At 44.0% G+C, this 22,976-nt stretch overlaps 1 protein-coding gene across 1 annotated transcript in view; it reads left to right on the top strand.

Annotated features, from left to right (window-relative positions):
- The first annotated feature begins 1,253 nt into the window (after positions 1-1,253).
- Positions 1,254-22,976, top strand: part of THBS4 (thrombospondin 4) — a 45,114-nt gene continuing 23,391 nt past the window's right edge. Inside the window, exons 1-7 of the mRNA XM_064140882.1 lie at positions 1,254-1,341; positions 7,858-8,061; positions 11,698-11,945; positions 12,936-13,041; positions 20,446-20,528; positions 21,132-21,183; positions 22,495-22,667. Coding sequence (XP_063996952.1) covers positions 1,254-1,341; positions 7,858-8,061; positions 11,698-11,945; positions 12,936-13,041; positions 20,446-20,528; positions 21,132-21,183; positions 22,495-22,667 — 954 coding nt within the window. The remainder of the gene's footprint in view (positions 1,342-7,857; positions 8,062-11,697; positions 11,946-12,935; positions 13,042-20,445; positions 20,529-21,131; positions 21,184-22,494; positions 22,668-22,976) is intronic.

Here is a 22,976-nt window from a genome sequence, read left to right as displayed (position 1 = left end):
CCATTCTGTGATTGTGTGAAAGGCTGAGAGAACTGGGTTTGTTCAGTATTGAGAAGAGCCAGGGGATACTTTATCACCATGTTCCAGTATTTAAGGGGTGGCTACAAAGAAGATGGAGACTCACTTTTTACAAGGAGTCAGTCACACAGAAAAGGTGAAAGATAATGGGTACAAGTTACTCCCAGGGAAATTCTGATTAGGCACAAGAGGAAAATTTTTCATGAGGACAATCAGAACAATTGAAATAATCTACCTAGGGAAGTGGTAGGTTCCCCATGGACAGTATAAAGATTCAGCAGTGAGTGTGCTCTGTCGTCTTACCTAGACCATGCTTTTTCCAAAAAAAGTTTTGACCAGATGCTCTTTGAGGTCCTTCCCAACCTGGTATTGCATGATTCTATGAAACTGGTTGCAAAGCTGTGCAGCCCCAAAGGGGCTTGATTGGTTTCTCCCTTTCTTCAGCTTTTTCTTAACATCAGCAACACAGAAGCTAGAGTTTTCTGGAGTGGAGGAGAAACAATGGAATAATGACATCCTGGGGGTGCACACAATACAGAAAATTGTTGCGGGTGAAAGCAGAATTCTTTTTCTAAACCAATTTTGGTTAAGTCATCAGATTTGAGAGTTTGTTAAGTGAAATTTTTCAGAAGCCTCAATCCAAACAGTTTGAGCTCTCCCAGTGCTCCTGAACTCTCTGAATGAAATGGAGGAGCTGATAAGATTATCTGCACTTCACCAGTCAGCCTTCTAGAAACCCATTTTGCCCCAGTCTGTAATCTCCATGACCTCTTTTGGCCACACTCTTCAGTTAGAAAAAGTGGATTAATTAAACGTCTACCAAGACCAAGTCAGGCACCAAGTGCACCCCCATCCATTTGGATTTTGTTGCTGTTAAACACGCTTCTGCTTTCAGGGCTCCCCAAAGGGCAGAGTCCAACTGGGATTCCACAAGCGTTGGGCTCTGCCGGGGCGCAGACACCTCTACCGATGTCAGTCCTTCCCGGCTTCAGCCTCGACGGTTCGCCCCCTTCTGGCCCACCCGTGGGCCATTCCCCTGCGCGGCCACCGACGGCACGGCACGACCCAACCCCAGTGCGGCCCCCGCCCGCCCCCGGGGGCTGGGGCAGCTCCGGCCAATGGCCGGCCGCCTGCCGCCGTGCCTCCCCGGACCCGGGGCCGCCCTTGTTAAACGGTGGGGTCCGCTGTAAAGTGTGCCGTCGTCTGCCGCTCTATCCTGCCTGGCCCCGGTCGCCATGGCGTGCGAGCGCGGCGCCGCCCTGCTGCTCCTGCCACTCGCTCTGCATCTGTGCCCGGGGCGCGCCGCCCCGCCCGCACCCCGAGGTAAGGGCCCCCGTGCCCCTCGTACCTTGGTCTAGCAAACTTCTCTTTCCACTTTTTCATTCAGGGTTCCTTCGCCTTTACTGCGCCCCATCCGTTGTGCCGGGAGCGCTGCGTTCAGGGGGACGGGGGCTGGGGAGTTTCCAGCTCCGCAGGTGCGAGGGGAGCCAGAGCGCCTTCGTATTTACGGCGCCCCGTCCATTGTGCCGGGAGCGCTGCGTTTAGGGGGACAGGGGCTGGGGAGTCGCCAGCTGCGCAGGTGCAAGGGGAGCCGCGCAATTGCCCTGCCTCCGCGGCTGTCCAGCTGAGTTCGCAGTGGGAACCGGAGGCGGTCGCGATGTATCCTCTCGATCAGCCATCTCCCTAAAATCAGCATAGTTTGGTCTGGCAACTATAGGGATGTTGGCAGGTGTGTTGAGAGTCTGAAGAGCTTTTTCAGTTGGAACTTTTCATAAATGAGACGCGTAATTACAAAGCGACGAAAACTCCTCGGGAAAATCTACTTTATAAAGTGCGTATGAAAACAGCCACCTTCTAAATCCAGCATTACTTGCGTGACATAATGCGCGCAGGAACTCAGGAGTTGCTTTATTTTGGAGCACGCATAGAGCGAGTGGTAGTGCTCTGCGGTAGCAGCTTGTGCATAGAACCAGCTCAGCTACTGGGTGCAGCTGTTAATCTAATTTAGTGCAATTCCGGGAGCCTTGAAGCTGCATTTAATTATCTTTTCACTTTTAGCCCCCTCCGGGGCAATGGTGTTTTAATCTGTTACTCCCTACTTATGCAGATTTAAAAGACAGGCAATCAGACTAATTAACTGCATTTCCAGAAACTTCAATGTCCTTCTTGATGTAAAAACATTTCAGAAAATTGTCATATTGAGAAATAGGGTATTTTTTAAAAATGTAAGTAGATTTCCAGCTTGTTGGGGCAGTGACCAGTGAAACCCCTCACTCTCAATGTGACTTTTTCACCTTCTTACAGTCTGTTGGAATTCTTTGCAGTGGGGCTAGGGCTCTGCAATCCTTAACTGTTCATGAGAAGCGCTGAACTTAAGTGGATCAGGTTTTACATTGGCAGTTATTATGGTTAGTAGTGACCAGAGAAGATCCTTGGAGGGTCTGAAGAAGCTGGTGTAATATGGCAGCAGAATTAAGGGGGAAAAGGGTCTTTTATTTTGAGCTCCATCCTCTGCTGTGATGCTAATTTCATTCCTTCATATCTCATCCTCTTAGAACTTCTGTCATGACTTTTAGCTGTCATCTAGAGACCTAGTCTTGATGGTTTGGGGCAGGTTACTGAAGAATTGTTTATCGCACCAGTGTAGCTGGTACCTTGATAGCATTTTCATAGGAGCGTTAGTGGCTCTCTTCTAAAACCATGGAAAGCATGTAGGGGAGAGAATTCTGGTCCTTCTCACAGATGGACTTGGTATAGGCTGTTGTGTTTGCATGCTCATGCTCAGATGCTTGTATTAATCCTCACTCTCGCTGCATGTATTGAAACCAGATGCTTGTGCCTTTCAGCATCTGCAGGCTTTTACTGTCCAGTTGTTTTGAAGTCTGACTTCCACAAAAAGGAACAAAAAAGATTCCTGCTTTAGGTGAACTTGCTCTGGCAAGACTGCCTCAGCCAGTCTTCTCTTGAACACCTCCAGGGATGGCAATGCCACCACCTCCCTGGGCAGCCCATTCCAATGGCAAATCTCTCTCTCTGGGAAGAACTTCCTCCTAATACCAAGCTTATACCTTCTCCAGTACAACTTGAGACTGTGTCTTCTTGTTCTGTTGCTGTTTGCCTGAGAGAAGAACACAACCCCCACCTGGCTACACCGTCCGTTCAGGCAGTTGTAGACTGCATTGAGGTCACTCCTTATGTTCAGCCTCCTATCTACCAGTACCCCGAGCTTCCTCTCTTCCTGGCTGCTCTCCAGCCACTCAGTCCCCAGCCTGTAGTGCTGCCTGGGGTTGTTGTGGCCAAAGTGCAGAACCCTGCACTTGGCCATGTTAAATCTTATCTCCCATTGGCCTCTGCCCACCTATCAATCCTGTCCAGGTCCCTCTGCAGCGCTCTCCTACCCTCCAGCAGATTGACACCTGCTCCTAGCTTGGTGTCATCTGCAAACTTACTGATGCTGGACTCAACCCCCTGGTCTAGATTGTCAATTAAGATACAGAACAAGACTGGGCCCAGCACTGATCCCTGGGAGATAACACTAGTGACTGGCTGCCAACTGGATGTGGCACCATTCACCACCACTCTCTGTGCCTGGCCCTCCAGCCAGTTCTTGACCCATGTTAAAATGAATCTGTCCAAGCCACGAGCTTTGCCAGGAGCTTGTTGTGGCAGACTGTGTCAAAGGCTTTGCTGAAGTCCAGGCAGACTACATCCACAGCCTGCCCCACATTTACCAGGCAGGTAACCTGATCATAAAAGGAGATCAGGTTGGTCAGGCAGGACCTGCCCTTCCTAAACCCATGCTGGCTGGGCCTGATCCCTTTGCCATCCTGTAGGTGCTTTGTGATGGCACTCAAGATGCCCTGTTCCATGACCTTGCCTGGCACCGAGGTCAGGCTGACAGGTCTGTAGTTTTCCAGTTCCTTCTGGCACTTCTTTTGGATGAGTGTTACATTGGCCAGCTTCCAGTCTTTAGGGACCTCTCCAGTGAGCCAGGACTGCTGATAAATGATGGAGAACATCTTGGGCAGCTCATCTGCCAGCTCTGTCCACCCTAGAATGGAGCTTATCTGGTCCCATGGACTTCTGAGGATCCAGGTGGCTTAGCAGATGATCTCCAGCGGTCCTTTCCAACACCTATCATTCTGTAGTTCTGTGTGGTTCTTCTGAAAATGGAATCTGAAATTCCTGTGGATTCTTTCCCTTTTTCTTTCAAACTAGCTATTGTCTCTGTAATGTTATTAAAGATGTAAAGTGAGCTTACATAACCCCACTTAGGCTGTGCTGTCATCTGATGAAAATTCATCAGGCTGGAGAGCTTGGTGAAGGCAAACCTCATGAAGTTCAATAAGGGCAAGTGCAGGGCCCTGCCTATGAGGAGGAGTAACAGCAGGCACCAGTACAGGTTAAGGCTTACCTTGGAGTCCTGGTGGACAGCAAGTTCTGCATGGGACAGCAGTGTGCCCTTGTGGCCAAGACAGCCAGTGGCATCCTGGGGTGCATTAAGAAAAGTGTCCAGCAGGTTTAGAGAGGTTCTCCCTCTCTGCTCTGTCCTGTTGAGACCACACCTGGAATGCTGTATCCAGTTTTAGGCTCCAAATTTAAGAGAGATAGGGGTCTACCAGAGGATAGAATCATAGAATCAGACAGGTTGGAAGAGACCTCCAAGATCATCCAGTCCAACCTAGCACCCAGCCCTAGCCAGTCAACTAGACCATGGCACTAAGTGCCTCATCCAGTCTTTTCTTGAACACCTCCAGGGACGGTGCCTCCACCACCTCCTTGGGCAGCCCATTCCAATGCCAATCACTCTCTCTGTGAAGAACTTCCTCCTAACATCCAGCCTAGACTTCCCCCGGCACAACTTGAGACTGTGTCCCCTTGTCCTATTGATGGTTGCCTGGGAGAAGAGGCCAACCCCCACCTGGCTACAATGTCCCTTCAGGTAGTTGTAGACAGCAATGAGGTCAGCCCTGAGCCTCCTCCAGGCTAAACAACCCCAGCTCCCTCAGCCTCTCCTCATAGGATTTGTGTTCCAGGCCCCTCACCAGGATGATTGAAGGACTTGTGTATCTCCCCTATGGAGAGAGATTGGGAGACCTGGGGCTGTTTAGTGTTGAGAATAGAAGACTGAGAGGAGATCTTAATCAGTGTCAGTAAGTATTTGATGAGTGGGTGTCAAATGGATGGGACCATTCTCTTTCCTGTGATGCACAGTAATAAAACAAGGAACAATGGATACAAACTTGAACATAGAAGGTTTCACCTCGATGTGAGAAGGAACTTCTTTACAGTACGAGTGACAGCACTGGAACAGGCTGCACAGACTGGTTGTGGAGTCTCCTTCTCTGGAGACTTCCAAAACTTGCCTTGATGCATTACTGTGTGGGCTACCCTACATGTTCCTGCTTTTGGCAAGTGAATTGGACTCAAATCTCTGGAAGTCACTTCCAGCCTCTAATGTTCTGTGTTTCTGTGTTTTTTGCTAACATATGTGTAATTTGTGCTGAAGGATGGATTCAGGCATGTACTGCATTTACATGCTGGTCACTGAAGATATCCCAAGAGAAGGTTTTGTAGGATGGTGCTGAAGGATCCAGTTGAGGCAATGTGCTTTATAGAGTGCAACCATCCAACAAGTAAGAATATTCGTTTCAGTGTGCAAATTTTTAAGATGTCCACAAATGTTCATGGAAAGGTCAGAGTTTTGCTTGTGTTTAATCATTACTTCTGTAATATTTCTCCTGTATTCTTAAGTGTGTGATGCTGGCAGAGATTAATTAGTCTCACAATAATTGACATAAAACCAGTCAATAGATACAGAAGAGCTGGATAAAAGTGTGTCAGCATTTTGTGATGTGACTTAAGTATTCTTGTGGTGCTCTCTCTGAGGAGACAGCTGCACTTTATGAATGATGATGACCTGCAGAATGTTGTTGTAGGGTGTAGTGAGTTGCATTCCAGTTTCTTGTTTGGGCAGTTGCTTTGCTGTCTGTGCACTAAATGTGATTCAGTACTGAGCCTTTTGCCCCGGATCACTGATCACTGGTTTCAGTGGTTGTGCTGGAATGCTATGAATTTGAAATGAGTGAAAGAGAAGTCTTTTGACCAGGTCTGTCTTGCATATGTGTTGTCTTAGTTGTTTGACAAATGCATTACAAGTGCATGCAAATCAAGGGCCTGATTCTTTCATTATTGTGTTCTGAAAACTCTCAGTAGAATTCATGGAATTCTTGGACCCAGACTTAAGCAATGATCTGTATTTCAGTGTCTCCTGAGATGGAAACACTGGATTTTTTTAGGAATGGCATTGATGTCTAGATGAATGAATACTCCAGAATGAGCAATGGAAGCAGCCTGAATCAAGGCTCTAATAAAAGGAGAGAGGGTTTTCCACATGGTTGTGGATAAGTCTGTGTGTCCACATGCTATAAGCCGAAGGAGCACTTTGCGTTCTCCTTTGGCTTATAGCATAAGGAGGCAGCGGATTGATAGGATGGCCCCATCATGCTAGTCAATGAAAACAGCTATGAGGTCATACTGGGTACAAAAGACTCGTCTCTAAAGATCCACTATTTTTTAGCCTAGAAAACTAAACTTAGCCATACAACCATGGGTTGAATCAAGGGAAGGTGCAGTGTGCTGTCATGTGCCTTTGCTCCGTCTGTTGTTCAGGCCTTTCCCCAGAGGCAGCTCTACAGTGTTGTGCTGGTATGGAAGAAAAATTTGGCCTACCTATTGTAGTCCCATGCAATGGCAGTGGTATGCAATGCCTAAATATGCTGTTACATTTAAATAACACCTGTATGTTGTAATATCAGACTTTATTGGAAAGGTATGACTTTAATACCAGTGGCTTGGAATAAGAGGTTACCAAGAAACTCAGTAAAATACTTTGAGTTTGAAGACATTGTGGGTTTAGGGGCAGTGAGGAAAACTTGTTGTTTCAATGACATAAGGGGGCTAGCTGGCATACTCTCAAGTGTAATGTTAGACTCTCTGCTGACACACTCTTAAAAAGAAGAATTTGAAACAATTTCCATTGTGCCTTCAGATTTCTATTACTGTTGTCAGGCCTGTCTTTCTGTGTTATTTGTGCCAGAAAGGATAGAGGTGTCTTATTTATATATTGTGTCTTCTGAGAAGTGAGTGAAGTGAGAAGGAGGTTAGGAAAATCATACTGCATTCTTGGCTATTCAGCATTTGAATTGGTGCCCTGCAAATGCCGCCAAAATAGTTCTTAGGGTAAATACACTGGAAATCTGTCTGAAAGTGTTGGTGCTGGATCCCCAAGCTAACTGAAATGTGAACACAAGCATCTGAATTTATGAAAGCAGAGCTAAGTTAGAAAGTTTTCTGTTGAGGTGCATCCTCAGAAGAGTTTTTGGGATATATCTGAAAATATTTGAGTACTTCAATTTTGAAAGCTTAGGCATTTCTGTGTTACTTACCAATAATTCCTTGGAGTTTGTTTTGTTTTAATGGCAAATAAGATCAGTTGCAACAAAACATAAGTGATATTTTGATTGAATCATAGTTTTTGTTGGAAGGAACTTTTAAAGGGCATCCAGTCCAACTGTGCTGTCAGTGGCAAGAGGAACATCTTTTACTAGATCAGGTTGCTTAACATGCCACTACCAATGCCAGGGGGTTGGTCTAGGTGACCTTTAAGCATTATATTTATTGTTTAATTTTGTCTTCATATTGACACCTTAGGTTCATTTTAAAATAGCCATATGGAAATAGTGAAGAGCATACAGTCTCCAGGGGTTGGCTTCAGACTACAGTCTTCTTTAGTCATTATTATATTTGACTTGCTGCTGAAATTAATTTATTTTTCAGTTTTTGACCTCCTTCCGTATTCCAACAAGCGAGTGGGAACAAACTTCTTGCAAGAAGCACTTGGTGATCCTATGCTGAATGAAGTGTATTTGCTCTCAACATTCAAGCTGCAGACAAAAAGCACAGCCACCATATTTGGCCTGTATTTTTCACCTGACAGTAGCAAATACTTTGAATTTACGGTAGTGGGACGGATGAACAAAGGTGAGTTGCTTAGCACATGTAAGAGAAAACTAGTGCTAAACTCGTAGTTATTGTTGCCACAGAAAGGTTGTGTGATTGACTTTTGTGCTTGTGAGTCACCACTTAGGCCTGCCCTCCCAAAATTACATTGTTGGTTACCTCCCCTCTCATTCTACTTCTCATTCCTTCCTCTCACTGGATTCTGCTCCTTCCTGGCCAGCGAAGCTGACCTGATAATCGAATGGTATCTCTGCTCTGCCTTGGGGAAAAAGCAGAGTCTAGAGAAAGGAGTGAGGTTTTTGTTTGGGGCGTTGTTTTGGGTTTTGTTTGTTTGTTGTTTTTTGGGTTGGGGTTTGTTGGTTTTTGGACGGGTTTTTGTTTGTTTGATATGGTTTGGGTTTTGTTGTTGGTTTGTTTTTTTTTCCTTTTTCCCCTTGGGACAGTCACTGGTTTGTATTAGTCAGGAATGTGAGTGACACACGACTATGTTGCCTCATGCATATCAAAGGCAGGTTCTTGCTCTGAGGTTAGATATGACTATGCAAGACAAACATTCCTAGTACTGACAGAATCCTTTTGGTGAATTCAAGTGTTCTCCATTTATTGAAATTACTTAATCTGCACTCAGAGTAGGAACTTCAGCAGACTTTTAGAAATGGCAAGCTTTCATCACTTTCCAGACCAGATCTAGGATGTATTATAGATTTAAAGTTGGGCAAAAAAATGTCGAATTGTGTAAATTGTTGTTGCTCAATTGACTTAACTGCTATAATTCACTGCTGTCAATGTTGTCATTGAGCAGTTAAGTCCCATATTCAAAGAAGCTCTACTGAGAAATGGCACTATACGTAGAAAAAATATTTTATCTGCTGAATAAAAACAGACCTTTTGTTTGGGAAATGTAGGGGAATTAGTTAGATAAAACATGGGCAATTGACCTTATGAGGTCAGGAACTTTTTGTGTTATCTGTGTTTTAAGGCTGGGCAGGAGGTGGTTACACAGCCTCATCAGCGTGTGTCATGCAATTCGTAATACTGACTTAACAAATTGCTAGGTGAACAATTGATCACACATAACAATCAGACATGCAGGTATTCTTGATACTGACACATTAACAGATCAAAGAGGCTTTACAGTAAAAGGTTACATGGCTTATTTTGATTATGTCCTCAGTATGCTTGTGCTATATTTGAGAAGTACGTGACAGGGCAGTAGCATATAGATAGGCAGAATGAAGACATTTGTCCTATTAGTGACCAGTGTTGAGTGGATGGGGGGACATCTGTAACAAACTTACTATAGAAAGCTGGTCAAGTGGGGAGGGGGCTCTTTATGGTGGTTTCTTGCCACTTAGTGCCCCTGGTTTAAAGCATATGGCAGTATATGAGTAGTAGACAGTGTTTACAGGTGTGATTTCTCTCGAACTGTCCCATATGGCTGCTTTATACAGTAAGTTAAAGTACATCCTGGAGGTTGTCACATAACCTGAAAGGATGGAGTGTGAGTGGTGTTTGTGGTCCTCTCAAGTGGTGAGCCAACAAAATGCAGTGTTTAAATTAACGTATGATTTTGGAAGGGTGCATGTGTGCATAGTGCTTCCTCTGCACGGTGTTTTGACTTACACAAATCTAATTTAGGTATGCCAAGGCAGTTCTTAGTTATCCTTTAAAGTGCCACATTAGAGAACTGTGTTCTGAATGGTTTGCTTGTGTTCCAGCTCTGTTGTGGTGTACCTGATAGCTTATAATGGCTAAATCTTTTTAAAACACAGATATAAGTTATTGGGCAACTGCCCAATAATTTTTCAGAGGCAAATAGTGTCCACGAGTTTCTTACCCTTTATTGAACAGAGGAATTCATTAAAGTGATGTAACTTTATGATTCTATGAAATAGTTTGTATTTACTGTCAGGATTAGCAGTTTTGTTGAACATCTGTTTCTTAAACAGTAGAGATTGAGCCAGTTACTCTCATAAATGACAATGTAGAGTGTCCTAGGAACCAACACATAATGCAGGGACTTGGATGAGTTAAATCTTGCAGAGGCTGTGGTCCAGCAATATCTGCTTTCCAAAGCGTACTCTAGTGTACCAGATGGATACTTGCCTTTGGCTGAAGGAAGAATACTTGATTCTCCTTTGAAGCCAGACTGCTTCTTGTACTGAAACTATTCTGGCAGTGTCTGTTCTGGACTACAATCTCCTCTTTCTGTCTGTAGCTTACTACTGTTTGGTCACCCTGAATGCAGGGCCCAGATCCAAAGACCTTGCTTTCAGGTGTGTATAATATTCACAGAAATTAAATGCCTGCAACGTACTGTCTTGCCAGAGCTTGGAGTTTGCCAATGAATGCTACCTTTGGCAAGTTACTAGACTTTGATCACAGCTGCTGAAGACTTCAGTACTGGTGTAGCCTTGATGCTCTGTTAATGCTGGTGTAAATCTAGATTCTTTCAATGATTGGATTTAACAATTAGAAAAAATAGTAGAGAACATGTGCCTGGTAATTCAGAAGGTCGTGGACAAACAGAGATCACAGCACCGGAGAGTATGTTAGTAGATCAGAGGTGGGAAGATAATTTGTTAAATTAATAGAAGTGGGATGTGTGAGTTTTTCCCCTCCACTATATCCACAGTTTTTAGTTGAACTCCAGTTAAGAGGTGAAACAGTAGCAGCCCTCTGTGAACTTCAAGAGGAAACAAGGCTCTCTAATATTGTAGAGTAATTGCATACTGTCTAGATGCACGCAGCTCAATGCTTCTGCAAAAATGCATTTGGAGAGCCAGGGAGAGGTTTTGTGGAAAGAATAAGCTAGCTGGTCTAAGAGATTTAGCTTTCAGATCCTAGCTTACTGATCAAATTTCCTTTGCAAAGAGGCATTTTTTTTCAATATTGCACAGCGTGCAAAAGTTTTTATTTGCTGCTGTTTTTTGGTGGTGTCTTTTACTTCATAAAATGAGAATTTACTGTGTGAGTTATGAAGTAGGTCATACACTAATGCTTTAAAGAAGAGTTGAGAGGGGACTTAGTCCTCTCTAGGTGTGGAATTTGTCTTTTCTGGATTATATTTCAGTTTTACTTACTGGTTGTTTTTTTTTTTCACAAAGAACTGCCTCAAATCTTGCTTCCTTAGGATTCTTCAAAGATGGATTTGGATTCTGTGATTCCATGATGCACTGTCAGATGGCTTCATTAAATGCAGTATGCATCACTGAAACTTGATTTTTAATAATTTTTTCCCTAGTTGTACATTTCTGCTGTAGATTATTACTGGGTTTGTCAAATATGTAATTCTCAAAATGCTGACTGCAGGCTGATTGCTGCATCTTTTACCGTTACTGCTTGCATTATAGCATTTTATGCCCTGAAAGGTAACAGTGAGTAAGCCAGTTAGAGGGGCCTAGACAAAGCAGTAGAAAACATCGAGCACGTGGCAGTGCTTTTCAAATGGGAAGTCATTTGAGAGTCTTGATAATCCTGCTCTGAAATTCATTTGTCCCATTTATTATTAGCATTTGTGTCTGCATGTGGGGTGCATTTACAAAGGCTGGTATGTGGAAAAATAACAGAGGAATTGCAGATTTCCACAGAACCTGCCTTGATCAGCCTTGGTTTATCTGCTACCTTCTGATAATCCTTCTGTGTATTTTGTACTAGTGGTGCTGCGCTATATGAAGAGTGATGGAAACTTGAATTCGGTGATCTTAAGCAACGTCCAGCTGGCTGATGGCAAACCCCATGCTGTCATCTTGTGGCTAAGTGGCCTGCAGCAGGCGTCAAATACGGTAGAGTTATACCTGGACTGCCTGCAAGCAGGTTCCATTCAGGACCTGCCAAAAGCATTTTCCATGCTGTCTGAGAGGTCAGCAGCAGTAGAGTTGCGCACGTTCCAGGAGAAGCCACAGGTGAGTGGGAAAACTGTGATCAGACCGAGCACTTAGAGATCCTTGATGATCCTTCTGAATCTAGAGTGCAGCCCTTACAGCAGCTGAGTTCTGTCCAGCAGTGATTTGGTTATAAGTTATTAATTTGAGAAATAAATGCAAAAAGAATTTCCCTGTGTAACAGGTGAAGTTTTAGCTTCATTTGACCTAGTAATAGTTATGTTATTTGTTTTAAGGTTTTTATCTTATAAGAAGAAATAAGTTGCTGCCCCTGTCACCTAAGTCTAGCTGTTTCTTGGAGAATGGACTTACTGCAAGGACTTAGTGCATCTTTTTGTTAGCAGGTTAAGTCATTCAGTATGAGCAACTGTTGTCTGTGTATGTGGATTTCCTTTTCATGATGAGCCAAATGGACTAAACAAGGCAAAATACAGAAAGGGATTTGCATAGTGTGATAACTTAATCTCTGTCTGTTTGATTATGATAGCTTTCCTTCATCTATCTGCCAGCCAGAGAGATTGACAGAACTTCCTGTCATCTCAGCACCATCACTGTGATGCACACAGTATCATTTTCCATCATCAATAATGCAATTAATTAATTAATATTAATTAAAATGTATAAAGGCGTTCTGCCCTTTGCTTTCCTCACAGGCTTGAAAATGAACCTGTTAATGTTGAGAATCACTAAGGTGCCCACAAACCTGTCTGAATAGGGGTGGAGAGTGGGAAAGACTGGTTTGTATTCAATTCAAGGAAAAAATGTGCAAGATAATATGAATGTGTACAGAGGGAAACAAGTGCAAAATAAATCACAGCTATGTGATACTCTGAAAGGCAGAGATTTTACTGTAACTCAGATAGTGCTGGCTAATACTGAAGGGGATAGTGGATGAGCCCTATGTGTTTAGGAAATGGACAACTTCTCAAAAAAGTTCTTTTGTCTGATATTTCACATTTTTTTCTGTTGCTGCATCAGAATTATGAGCTCTGTCTTTTCTTATGAGTCCAGGATACGCTAGATGAGCTGAAGCTGGTAACTGGTGGAACACTTGCCCAAGTGGGGAACATGCAGGATTGTTTCCTTCAACAAACTGAACCTGTTCCTCAGTACACTGGTAAGATATGAAACCAGCAGTTAAAATCATTGCTTGGGATACCAGTGCAAAGAAGCTAATGGAATGAATATTTAAAATGTGGAGAAGCTGTATAGGCAAGTATAAATGACAGGTGTAATGGTTTGACCGAGTTACCGCCATGTTAACAAAGGTTTAAAAATTGTTCAGTTTGGAGGAAAACAAAACAGTCACTGCTGCTGGTGGAGGAAGCAATGAGGAGTTGTCCTAGTGAAGGATGAGTCTGTAATAGGTAGAATAGAATAGAATCAACCAGATTGGAAGACACCTCCAAGATCAGCCAGTCTAACCTATCACCCAGCCCTATCAGACAACCAGACCATCACACTAAGTGCCTCAGCCAGTCTTCTCTTGAACACCTCCAGGGATGGCAATGCCACCACCTTCCTGGGCAACCCATTCCAATGGCAAATCTCTCTCTCTGGGAAGAACTTCCTCCTAATACCAAGCTTATACCTTCTCCAGTACAACTTGAGGCTGTGTCCCCTTGTTCTGTTGCTGTTTGCCTGAGAGAAGAGAACAACCCCCACCTGGCTACACTGTCCCTTCAGGCAGTTGGAGACTGAATTGAGGTCACCCCTGAGCCTCCTCTTCTCCAGGCTAAACACCCCCAGCTCCCTCAGCCTCTCCTCATAGGATTTGTGTTCCAGGCCTCTCACCAGCTTTGTTGCCCTTCTCTGGACACGTTCCAGCACCTCAACATCTCTCTTGAATTGAGGGGCCCAGAACTGGATGCAGTACTCAAGGTGTGGCCTGCCCAGTGCTGGGTACAGGGGAAGAATAACCTCCCTTGTCCTACTGGCCACGCTGTTCCTGATGCAGGCCAGGATGCCATTGGCTCTCCTGGCCACCTGGGCACACTGCTGGCTGATGTTCAGCCTCCTATCTACCAGTACCCCGAGCTTCCTCTCTTCCTGGCTGCTCTCCAGCCACTCGGTCCCCAGCCTGTATTGCTGCCTGGGGTTGTTGTGGCCAAAGTGCAGAACCCTGCACTTGGCCTTGTTAAATCTTATCTCCCATTGGCCTCTGCCCACCCATCCATCCTGTCCAGGGCTGTCCTGCCCTCCAACAGATCAACACCTGCTCCTAGCTTGGTGTCATCTGCAAACTTACTGATGCTGGACTCAACCCCGTGGTCTAAATCATCAGTTAAGATACAGAACAAGACTGGGCCCAGCACTGATCCCTGGGAGACACCACTAGTGGCTGTCTGCCAACTGAATGTGGCACCATTCATCATCACTCTCTGTGCCTGGCTCTCCAGCCAGTTGTTGACCCATATCGGAGCGAATCTGTCCAAGCCACAAGTTGCCAACTTTGCCAGGAGCTGCTTGTGGCAGACAGTGTCAAAGGTTTTGCTGAAGTTCAGGTGGACTATATCCACAGCCTTCCCTACATTCACCAGGCAGGTAACCTGATCATGAAAGGAGATCAGGTTGGTCAGGCAGGACCTGCCTGTCCTAAACCTGGGCTGACTGGGCCATCTTGTTGGTGCTTTGTGATGGCTGGCCAGTGACTGGCTTGAGAGCAACCCTGAGGAGAGGGACTTGGGGATGCTAACGGGCAAGAAGATAAATAAGAGCTGTCAGTGAGCTCTTGCAGCCCAGAAAGCCAACCAGATCCTGGGCTGCATCAAGAGGATTGTGGCCAGCAGGTCAAGGGAAGTGATCCTCCCCCTCTGCACTGGTAAGACCCTACTTAGATTACTGCATCTGATGAAGAGAGACTGAAGGAATTGGGATTGTTCAGTCTAGAGAGAGAAGGCTCCAAGGTGACCTTTTTGTGACCTTTCAGTATCTTATAGGTGCCTATAAGAAAGCTGGGGAGGGGCATTTTAGGATGTTGGGTGGAGATAGGACTAGTGGGAAAGGAACAGAGCTAGAAATGGGTAGATTCAGACTGATGTTTGGAAGAAGTTCTTCAGCATTAGAATGGTGAGACCCTGGAATGGGTTGCCCAGGGAGGTGGTTGAAGCCACATCCTTGGAGGTGTTTTAAGACCAGGCTGGATAAGCTCTAGACAGCCTGATTTAGTGTGAAATGTCCCTGCCCTTGGCAGGGGGTTGGAACTAAATGATCTGTGTGGTCCCTCCCAACCCTCACTGATTCTGTGATTCTGTAACTGCAGAGCATATTGGTGCTGCAGCTACAGATCCTACAGATCCAAAAGGAAAAGGCCACTGCAAGGTAGCCATCAGTCCTGCTGCAAGTCAGCTGAGTATTTTGTCACCTGTTTGATTTGAGATATGCTCCAAAACAAATTCCTTTTCTGCCTGTGCTGAGCATTGTGGAAACCAAGCTGGGAGCAGAGAAGAAAGGAGGGAGCTCAGGCGATGAGAATTCCTGCAGATCCCCAGAATTTGGTACAATTCTTTGTGATGGGCAAGGTTGGTCTCAAACATCTTGACATGGCAAACCTGGGCTAGACTCCCTCATCTGTACTCCTTTCTTGTGCCAGACTGCCTTTCTGCTTTTCATGTGAGGGGGAAGAATGGGTTCACAACATTCTTACAGTTTTTATATTGATATGTGGTAACCATGGGGAAAAAACATGCAGCTCTGTGAGCAAGGTTTCCAGATTGCAGAGTTGCAATTTTCTCATCTGAAGCTTTTTGCTCATTAATCAATAATACAGAGTGAAACAGACAGATATTGTCTGTCTCTGGCTGAAGCTCTCAAATTCAGTTGCTTATAACCTTCAAGTAAAATTAATATCATACTATTATTAATAATGTTAAAACAACATGAATATATTCAAAAGCTAAAAGTCAGATCCACCAAAGGAAAACATGCAAATGTTCCAACAGCAATATTAACTCGGCTGCCATGCACTTTTGTATATGCCTCACAATGCCATTTTACAGGAGCAGTATGTCAGATAACTACAGCTTTGTGTTCAGTCAGAAAAAGGTGGAATGTAAATGCTTAGCTGTTGATTTAGTTGGGGCAATTAATGAGGCGGGAATTATAAAGTATGTAGTTAATTTTATTTCCTGAAAGCCCTGGCCCCAACTATATACAAACTAGTTAAATTTGGGTTCTAATTTGGTCGGGGAAATCTTCACAAGGATGCTTATGGGCAATTAATTCATCTAGGAGAATTGAAAATTTAGAAAAGTTTAGCCACAGAATGGCTTCATCCCACTTACAAATAGGCAGCCTGGAGCCCTAGGGAAAGTCTGTGCTACTCACTTCAGTGGAGTAAAAATTTCAAGATAGTCCTTGGCTCTCTGATGGCAGTGCTGGAACTGCTTGGCCATTGAGAGGCTTCTAAATCTTCCCAGGGTGCTGGAAAAGAGGCAGACGATCTCTGACCTGATCCTGGTTCCTCTTGGCATGAAGGTTTGCAGAGGTGCAGGCAGTGTCTCTTGCAGTTGTGCAGAGAGCATGATGTCAGTGGCACTTCTTGCCACATCATGAGGCACTTAATGCCTTCTCCTGGGAAACTTGAGGCACTTAAGTTTCCAGGTGGTTCAAGCCCAAAACATCAGGACTAAGCTGTTCTGAAGCACGAGGCAGAGCAGAACACATTGTCTAGGAGCAGTGAGGCAGAGGCAGCACACACTGAGGTGGAGCAGTGAGGCAGGAGCAGCACAACTGCTTGCAACTTAGCTCAGTTTATATTATTTGCCCGAGTGCAATGGCTCCTTTGGCCACAGAGGTTCACCAATCAAAATGGCATTTGCAAAACTGACCATATCAGGTGAAACCAGGGCTAGCTCACCCTTAATTGGGCAAGACACCAACAAGTACCTAAACACCTTTGGGTACCTGTTTATCACTTTGGGAGGGGATATAATGGCCCAAGCCTCTGTTTTCCTCCCTCCCTTGCTTTCCCCATCAGCAGAAGGGTGGGGCAAGCCAGGACATCTAATAGGCCTGCTGCCCTTCCAGGACAGTTGTATAGTCATGTGACACCTGTATATGAGATCTATGTATCTTGGTAAAAGCATATGCTTGCATGTTAATTGGAGAATTCTTGGTTGGGCATTGGATCTGAACAACTGCATAGCTTTGACTGTGTGTCTGGCCATTGTTTGCTCTGTGCAGCTGCGTTCCTTCTGTGTTCAGTCCAGGAAACAAACACCTTAACTGTGTGGATGAGAATATAGTCATCAGACAGAGGTTGAACATGTGTATTTGGGTCTTTTGTTGTTCCCATGTGGGTACCACAGATGCACAGGATTCAGTAGATGAGATTAGTTTGTTGCATGTAATCATAATCACAAAACTCATTTAGGTCTGAAAAGATCTTTGAAGGTCATGTAGTTCATGCAGGGTACCTGAAGCTGACATAGGGGTTTGCAAGGGGGGAATCCAACATTGCACCAGACCAAAGGTTCTTTTAAATTAGCTACTCTTAGAGATAGTGTGCCAATGTAGACCCAAGGGTAAGAGTGGTAAGGCTGGTGTTATGGTGTAGTTACACCATATTTTTCTGTGAATGCTTTTCTATTCTTCAGCAGTTCATGGTTATCCAGAGCTCTCCACCAGCAGTTAGAGTCTTTGTGTTTTGTACTGAATATATGTTTCTTTCCATGGATCTATACAGTCAGTTTTGAATGTATGATTCAGAATGTCTTCTGGCAAGAAATCCGTCACCAGTCTGAGGGGATACTTCTCTCTATTTACTTCAAACATGACTCTGTAATTCCTTGTGCAGCATATGTACACAATTTCATTAAAAGGAGTGTTATAGGCTGCAAGAACACTGTTCTCAGCTATCATCCATACTTTTCATCTCTGACCAAGTAACCACAATCTCTTTTAAGAATCTTGAAGCATCATTCACTTTGCTGGATGGAGGCAAATGGGGTGCTTGAGCAAGTATTGCTCCCAAAAGAGATCAAAGTTTCTGTGAGGCATTTCCCAGTGGCCTGCAATTACATATGCTGTCATTTGTGCATTTACCCTGCCTAGGCCAATTAGCTGTGCAACAGAGTTCTGAATTCAAAGCTCCGTACAGGACGTGTTGCCCAGAGAAGCTGTGGATGCCTCATCCATTGGAAGTATTCAAAGTCAGATTGGATGGGGCTTTGAGCAACCTGACCTAGTGAAACGTGTTCCTGCCGTGACAGAATGATTAAACTAGATGATCTTTAAAAATGTCTTCCAACCCAAGCCGTGTTACCATTCTCTATGGCGAGGGCTTGAGAAGGTCAGAGTAGCTCCCTGACATGACTTCAAAATTACAGAGAGTAAGCATGTCAAGTCCCCTGCTAGATAGTGATTCTTCAGATTTGTCTCTGAATTTAATTACTGCTGTGAAAACCTTTCTGTTACTCAGGTTGCTGATAACTTGGAGTATAGAGCTAGAGTTGAGCTAAACCTGAGGCTTTGCCACAATAGGTGGGATGTGGATGAGAGATTACCTGAAAGGACCAGATAACTGTGTGGCTTCAAACTGCATCTTCTGCATAACGTGCTCACTTCTGGGAAAAGCCAGTCCACAACACACTGTGAACCAACAGCTCCATGGAAGGCCTCTCTAATAGACTGATCGCTGGTCATTCTGCTGCATGTGCTGCCCACTGTAGGGCTTGGCTTTAAATGGATGAGAAAAAACCAATCACCTGCTTCTTCTTTACTGTCTGAATTTGTACATAAGACTTAATAGTTTCTGGCAGAATAACCTTTTTAGTCCACCTTAAAGTTTAACAGTCTGCAAAATTTAACTGTAGAATATATCTGGTTTTGATTTAGGTGCTCGCCAACAAAAAGCATCTGAAATCTTGACATTTTTTTGCAGATCTCAATCAATAATGTCTAAACCCTTCTTGGTTTACAAAACCCCAAAACCCTCAAGCCAAAAACCAGACAACCCAACCACAACCCAAGCAAAACAAGGACACCGGCATGCATCCTGAGAGCCTGTGTGCCAAATTCCACTGTGAGATTCTGCAATAAACATGAAATTGGGTTTTACTGCCTGCCTGCCTTCCTGATACCAGAAGGACAGGGCTGTGACTAGAATAGAGGCAGGTTCTGGAACAGGTGGTTCCTGAGTCTTTAAACTTATTCAATGTTGTGATGAGAAAATCTGAACTGAAGAAGCACAGTATGTGAAAAGTTGAATGATTCACACTGGAATGTTTGGAAACAGACATTCTTTGAAATACAAAACAATGAGGTAAACATTAAGGAAAGCTTTTTTTTTTTTTTTTTTTTTTTTTTTTTTAAAATAAGCTTTCACTATTCACAAAAGTAATACATGAATAAAACTCCCTGAAGCCACTGGGCATAATACCAAACTGTCCTGCCTGGTTAAAATGTAGGAGAATGTGTCTTCATGAATTTTTTTTACACACAGTCTTTTCAGCTTACAGACAAAAAGCTGCCCAAGAAAGCTACAAACTCAGAATTCAGCTACAAGCAGAAACTACTATGAGCTGTTGTGCTAAACATGCTCTCTGCTTCTCTCCTGTCGCTGTGTCAAAACCAATGTTTTGTTTAACGGATAAGAGTCTTATGTCTTGCTTTGTTTCTGGCCCTTCTGGCCGTATGGGAACTAGATGATCCTTGTGGTCCCTTCCAAGCCTGACTGATTCTATGACTTGTAACTTTTGGTCTCATCACAGAAGTCTTTAATTTGTTGCTTGGTATTGAGAACTAGCTTTGATGTTTGCTCATGGCATGCTGAGTGAATGTTACTCAAGTTCATACAAACTGAGCACTTCCCAAGAAGCAAATGCAGCCATGAAACTTGTGCTGCCTTTTGGGAGAAAAGCCAAATGACTGGCACAGGTATTAAAAGTGATGTTTTCATTAGAGCAGGCACTCCTGAGTCTTGGTTGGGCCTGCATGGTGAGCTTTCTCAGAAAGCAGGGTAACTTCTCTTTGAAGAGCCTACAGGAGTTAGTTGTGGTAGCATAGAATGAGCTAGTGGGGGCAACTTTCTGCTGTATGCTTGGATATTTCACACCTGTGCCTTGCCCTCCTGTTCCAAATGGGTTTTCACAAAAACCCAGTCATAAAATGCTAAAGTTTCACTTAGGGCTGCTGGTTTCAGGCTCAGGGGAACCAGTTACACTAGTGCCATTAAGTTACCAGTGTTGCTTGGCCTTACTGGAAAGCCTTGGTGCTGCAATAGTGGTAGAAAACTCACAGACTGCTTTTTCTCTCCACAGAGGGGTTTCTGCTTTGTCTGTTTCTGTGGCAATACAGTAGAACTTAGGTCCAGAAAAGCCTTGAGTTCATGCTAATCCCTTTATAAAAATTGGAGCTAGATATGGTGTTTAGTCTCAGGATTCCTACAGGGCTTAAGTAACAGCAATATATGCACTCCTCGTCTCTTTACTGTGTTTCCATCTTGTATCTCAGAAATTTTCATGGCAAGTGAATGCGAGTTGTGTGCATTGTACACTCTTTTATTGCTGCTTCTCTGCAGGTGATTTTAATAGGCAGCTGATGGGTCAGATGATGCAGATGAACCAGATACTGGGAGACGTGAAAGACCTTCTCAGACAGCAGGTACTGTGTAAAGGCTTCAAAGTCAAATATCCTAAACTTGCCACTTTTGATAAGAGTCAGGGCAGAATCCCCATAAGCAATAAACTCCTGTATATAATTCATTTCCTCAAAGACACAACACAGAGAAGAAAAAAATAACCATAAAGCCCCTAGTACACTGTGCTCACTTTGGAGTGTCAGTGAATGTGGGAGCATAGAGGACTTGCATATTCAGATCCAGAAAATCTAGTGTCTTTAAGCCTAGAGGAATCAGAGTAGCCATTCTAGCCTGCTTTTAGTTAGAGGCAGGCATGTTGAACAGAACCAAAACTGCATTCCTTCTGCATTCTGGTAAGCATCAGAACTGGAATTGGTGGTGGTGTGTGCATTAAGTTAAGCATGTAGTTTGTAAAGATCCAATTGAGGAAGTCTGAACTGAAGTACCACCATTATGGCTGTCCCTAATTTTATAGACAACAAAGAGCATCTCATTTCAAGATAGAGTACCTGTGCTGCATGTTTTAAGTGGCATCCTGATGAAAAAAAAAAGATAATGGCTCTTCTGGCAGGCAGATGCAATCTGGAGATGCCTGTATCTAAATGTTTATTTTCTATATCCTCCAGGTCAAGGAAACAACTTTTCTGAGAAATACCATAGCTGAGTGCCAAGCATGTGGTAAGTATTCCTGTTATTGCTTTTAAAAGGCAACCAGATGTAATGTACAGTCATTTTAAAATCAGTGTTGGTTGCATCAGGTTTATGTTTCTAAGAAATACTTTTAGGAAGTACTGTGCTCTATGTTGTGCATGTACTGGAGAAAAGTTTAAAGTAGTTTTTTTGTTAGTGGAGGAGACCTAACAATCCGTAGACCTAACAATCATCTTTTGTGGGATAAAACCCCACTAAACCAAGCAGTAGCTCTCTGTGCTGTCAGTTCTTACTGTGTCACTTGTTCATGGAGAGGGAAAAATTGCAGCCAGATTGTTAATGAATAATATTAGAAGGACAAGGGAGGAATGATGTTTTGCTCTAGCTGGTATTGTCAATCTAAGATCCATTGTAGTCCACCTTAAAGTTATCAGAAAGTAGGCTGTCACTGGTTAAAAGCAGTAAGACCCGAAAGGTGGTCTTCATCTTTTTGCTAAATGGAAAAAAATAATGCTTTCCCAAATGCCATTTCATGGCCCTCCTACACTACTGACAGTCAGGACATGCCTGCACTCAGAATGAAAACCAAAGTACTCCCTCACTGGGTGAAGCAAAAAGCCTTAAACTCATCAGGCCTTTTAATTGATTTCATTGCCCAGTCTTTCAGATTCATCAAAACTCAAGCTGAGCTCCAAACGGGGTAAGCTTTATTAGTAAGTGCCAAAGAAAAAGTCTTTAAATCCTGCACTTATCAGTACCAAGGTTCAGCACCTGCCAGAGTCTCAGAAAGCTTTGCTTTTGTTCAGGGCTTGGCCTCTGTGCACCTAAGGCAGTGTACTTGCATGCCCTGCTGTGTGTTTATGGTCTGACAAATGCTGTTTCTTTATTTCTCTTATTTCTAGACTGTCAGATATGCTTTTGTGAAACCATGGCACAGTTTTACTTTTGAAGTGGTAGCGTTGGCCATTTAGCCAGAGAAATGCTTTGTACTGTCACCCTTGAGACCTTTGGGACACTTTGGTCAGTGTTTCAGAGATTCTTCCCCTGTCCACCAGCAGACCAGTGCTGGGACTAACCTAGGAGGAAGGCTTCCCTGTGTAGCCAGGAAAAGCATGTGGATCTCACAAAAGAGCCTTCATTTCCCCTGTCTGGGAATGCAGCAAGTTACTGAGCCATTCCAGCATGAAGTCTTTTCAGCCACAGCACAGCTGGCAGCTGTGCAGTGCAGAGGCCCCTGATCTGCAGCATTTCAGGAGCCTCTTCAGAGGGCTTGTCACCTTAAAGCCATGGTGGATACTTTTCTCAGTTGCTGAAACTGTTGTTTTTTGTACATTAAAGGTTTGGGAATTGTGAGTTTTCCGACTCAGCTTCCTAGGCGCAGTAAACCCAAATGTGAAGTTAATTCCTGCTTCCGGGGTGTCAGATGCATGGAGACAGCAGAGGGATTTCAGTGCGGCCCCTGCCCTGAAGGGCTCACAGGGAATGGAGTTACCTGCTCAGATATTGATGAGGTAAATTAGTGACTTTCATTGATCTAAAAAGAAAAATACAAGGGGGCTGGGGAAGAAAGCTAAAAAGTGACTGTTTCCTATCAGTGAGTTGCTTATGCTTGGTGTCTTCAATCTGCTGACCGTCTGCACAGTGAATACTAATTAGTTCTGATTTGAGTCTACGTCCCTATTTTGCTTTTGCTGCAACTTTATGGAGCTTGTATGTGTGGAAACTTTAAATGCCCTGGTGAGCTGAGAAGTCACTTAAAAGTTTACAATTTTTTTTGGTGGTTGGTTGTTAAAAAAAAAGGAAAAGTCACACACAAAAAA

The sequence above is a fragment of the Pogoniulus pusillus genome, chromosome Z, assembly GCF_015220805.1.
Source record: "Pogoniulus pusillus isolate bPogPus1 chromosome Z, bPogPus1.pri, whole genome shotgun sequence".
Taxonomy (NCBI): Eukaryota; Metazoa; Chordata; class Aves; order Piciformes; family Lybiidae; genus Pogoniulus; species Pogoniulus pusillus.
The sequence above is the reverse complement of the archived record's forward strand: the minus strand, read 5'-3'. Positions and strand labels throughout refer to the sequence as shown.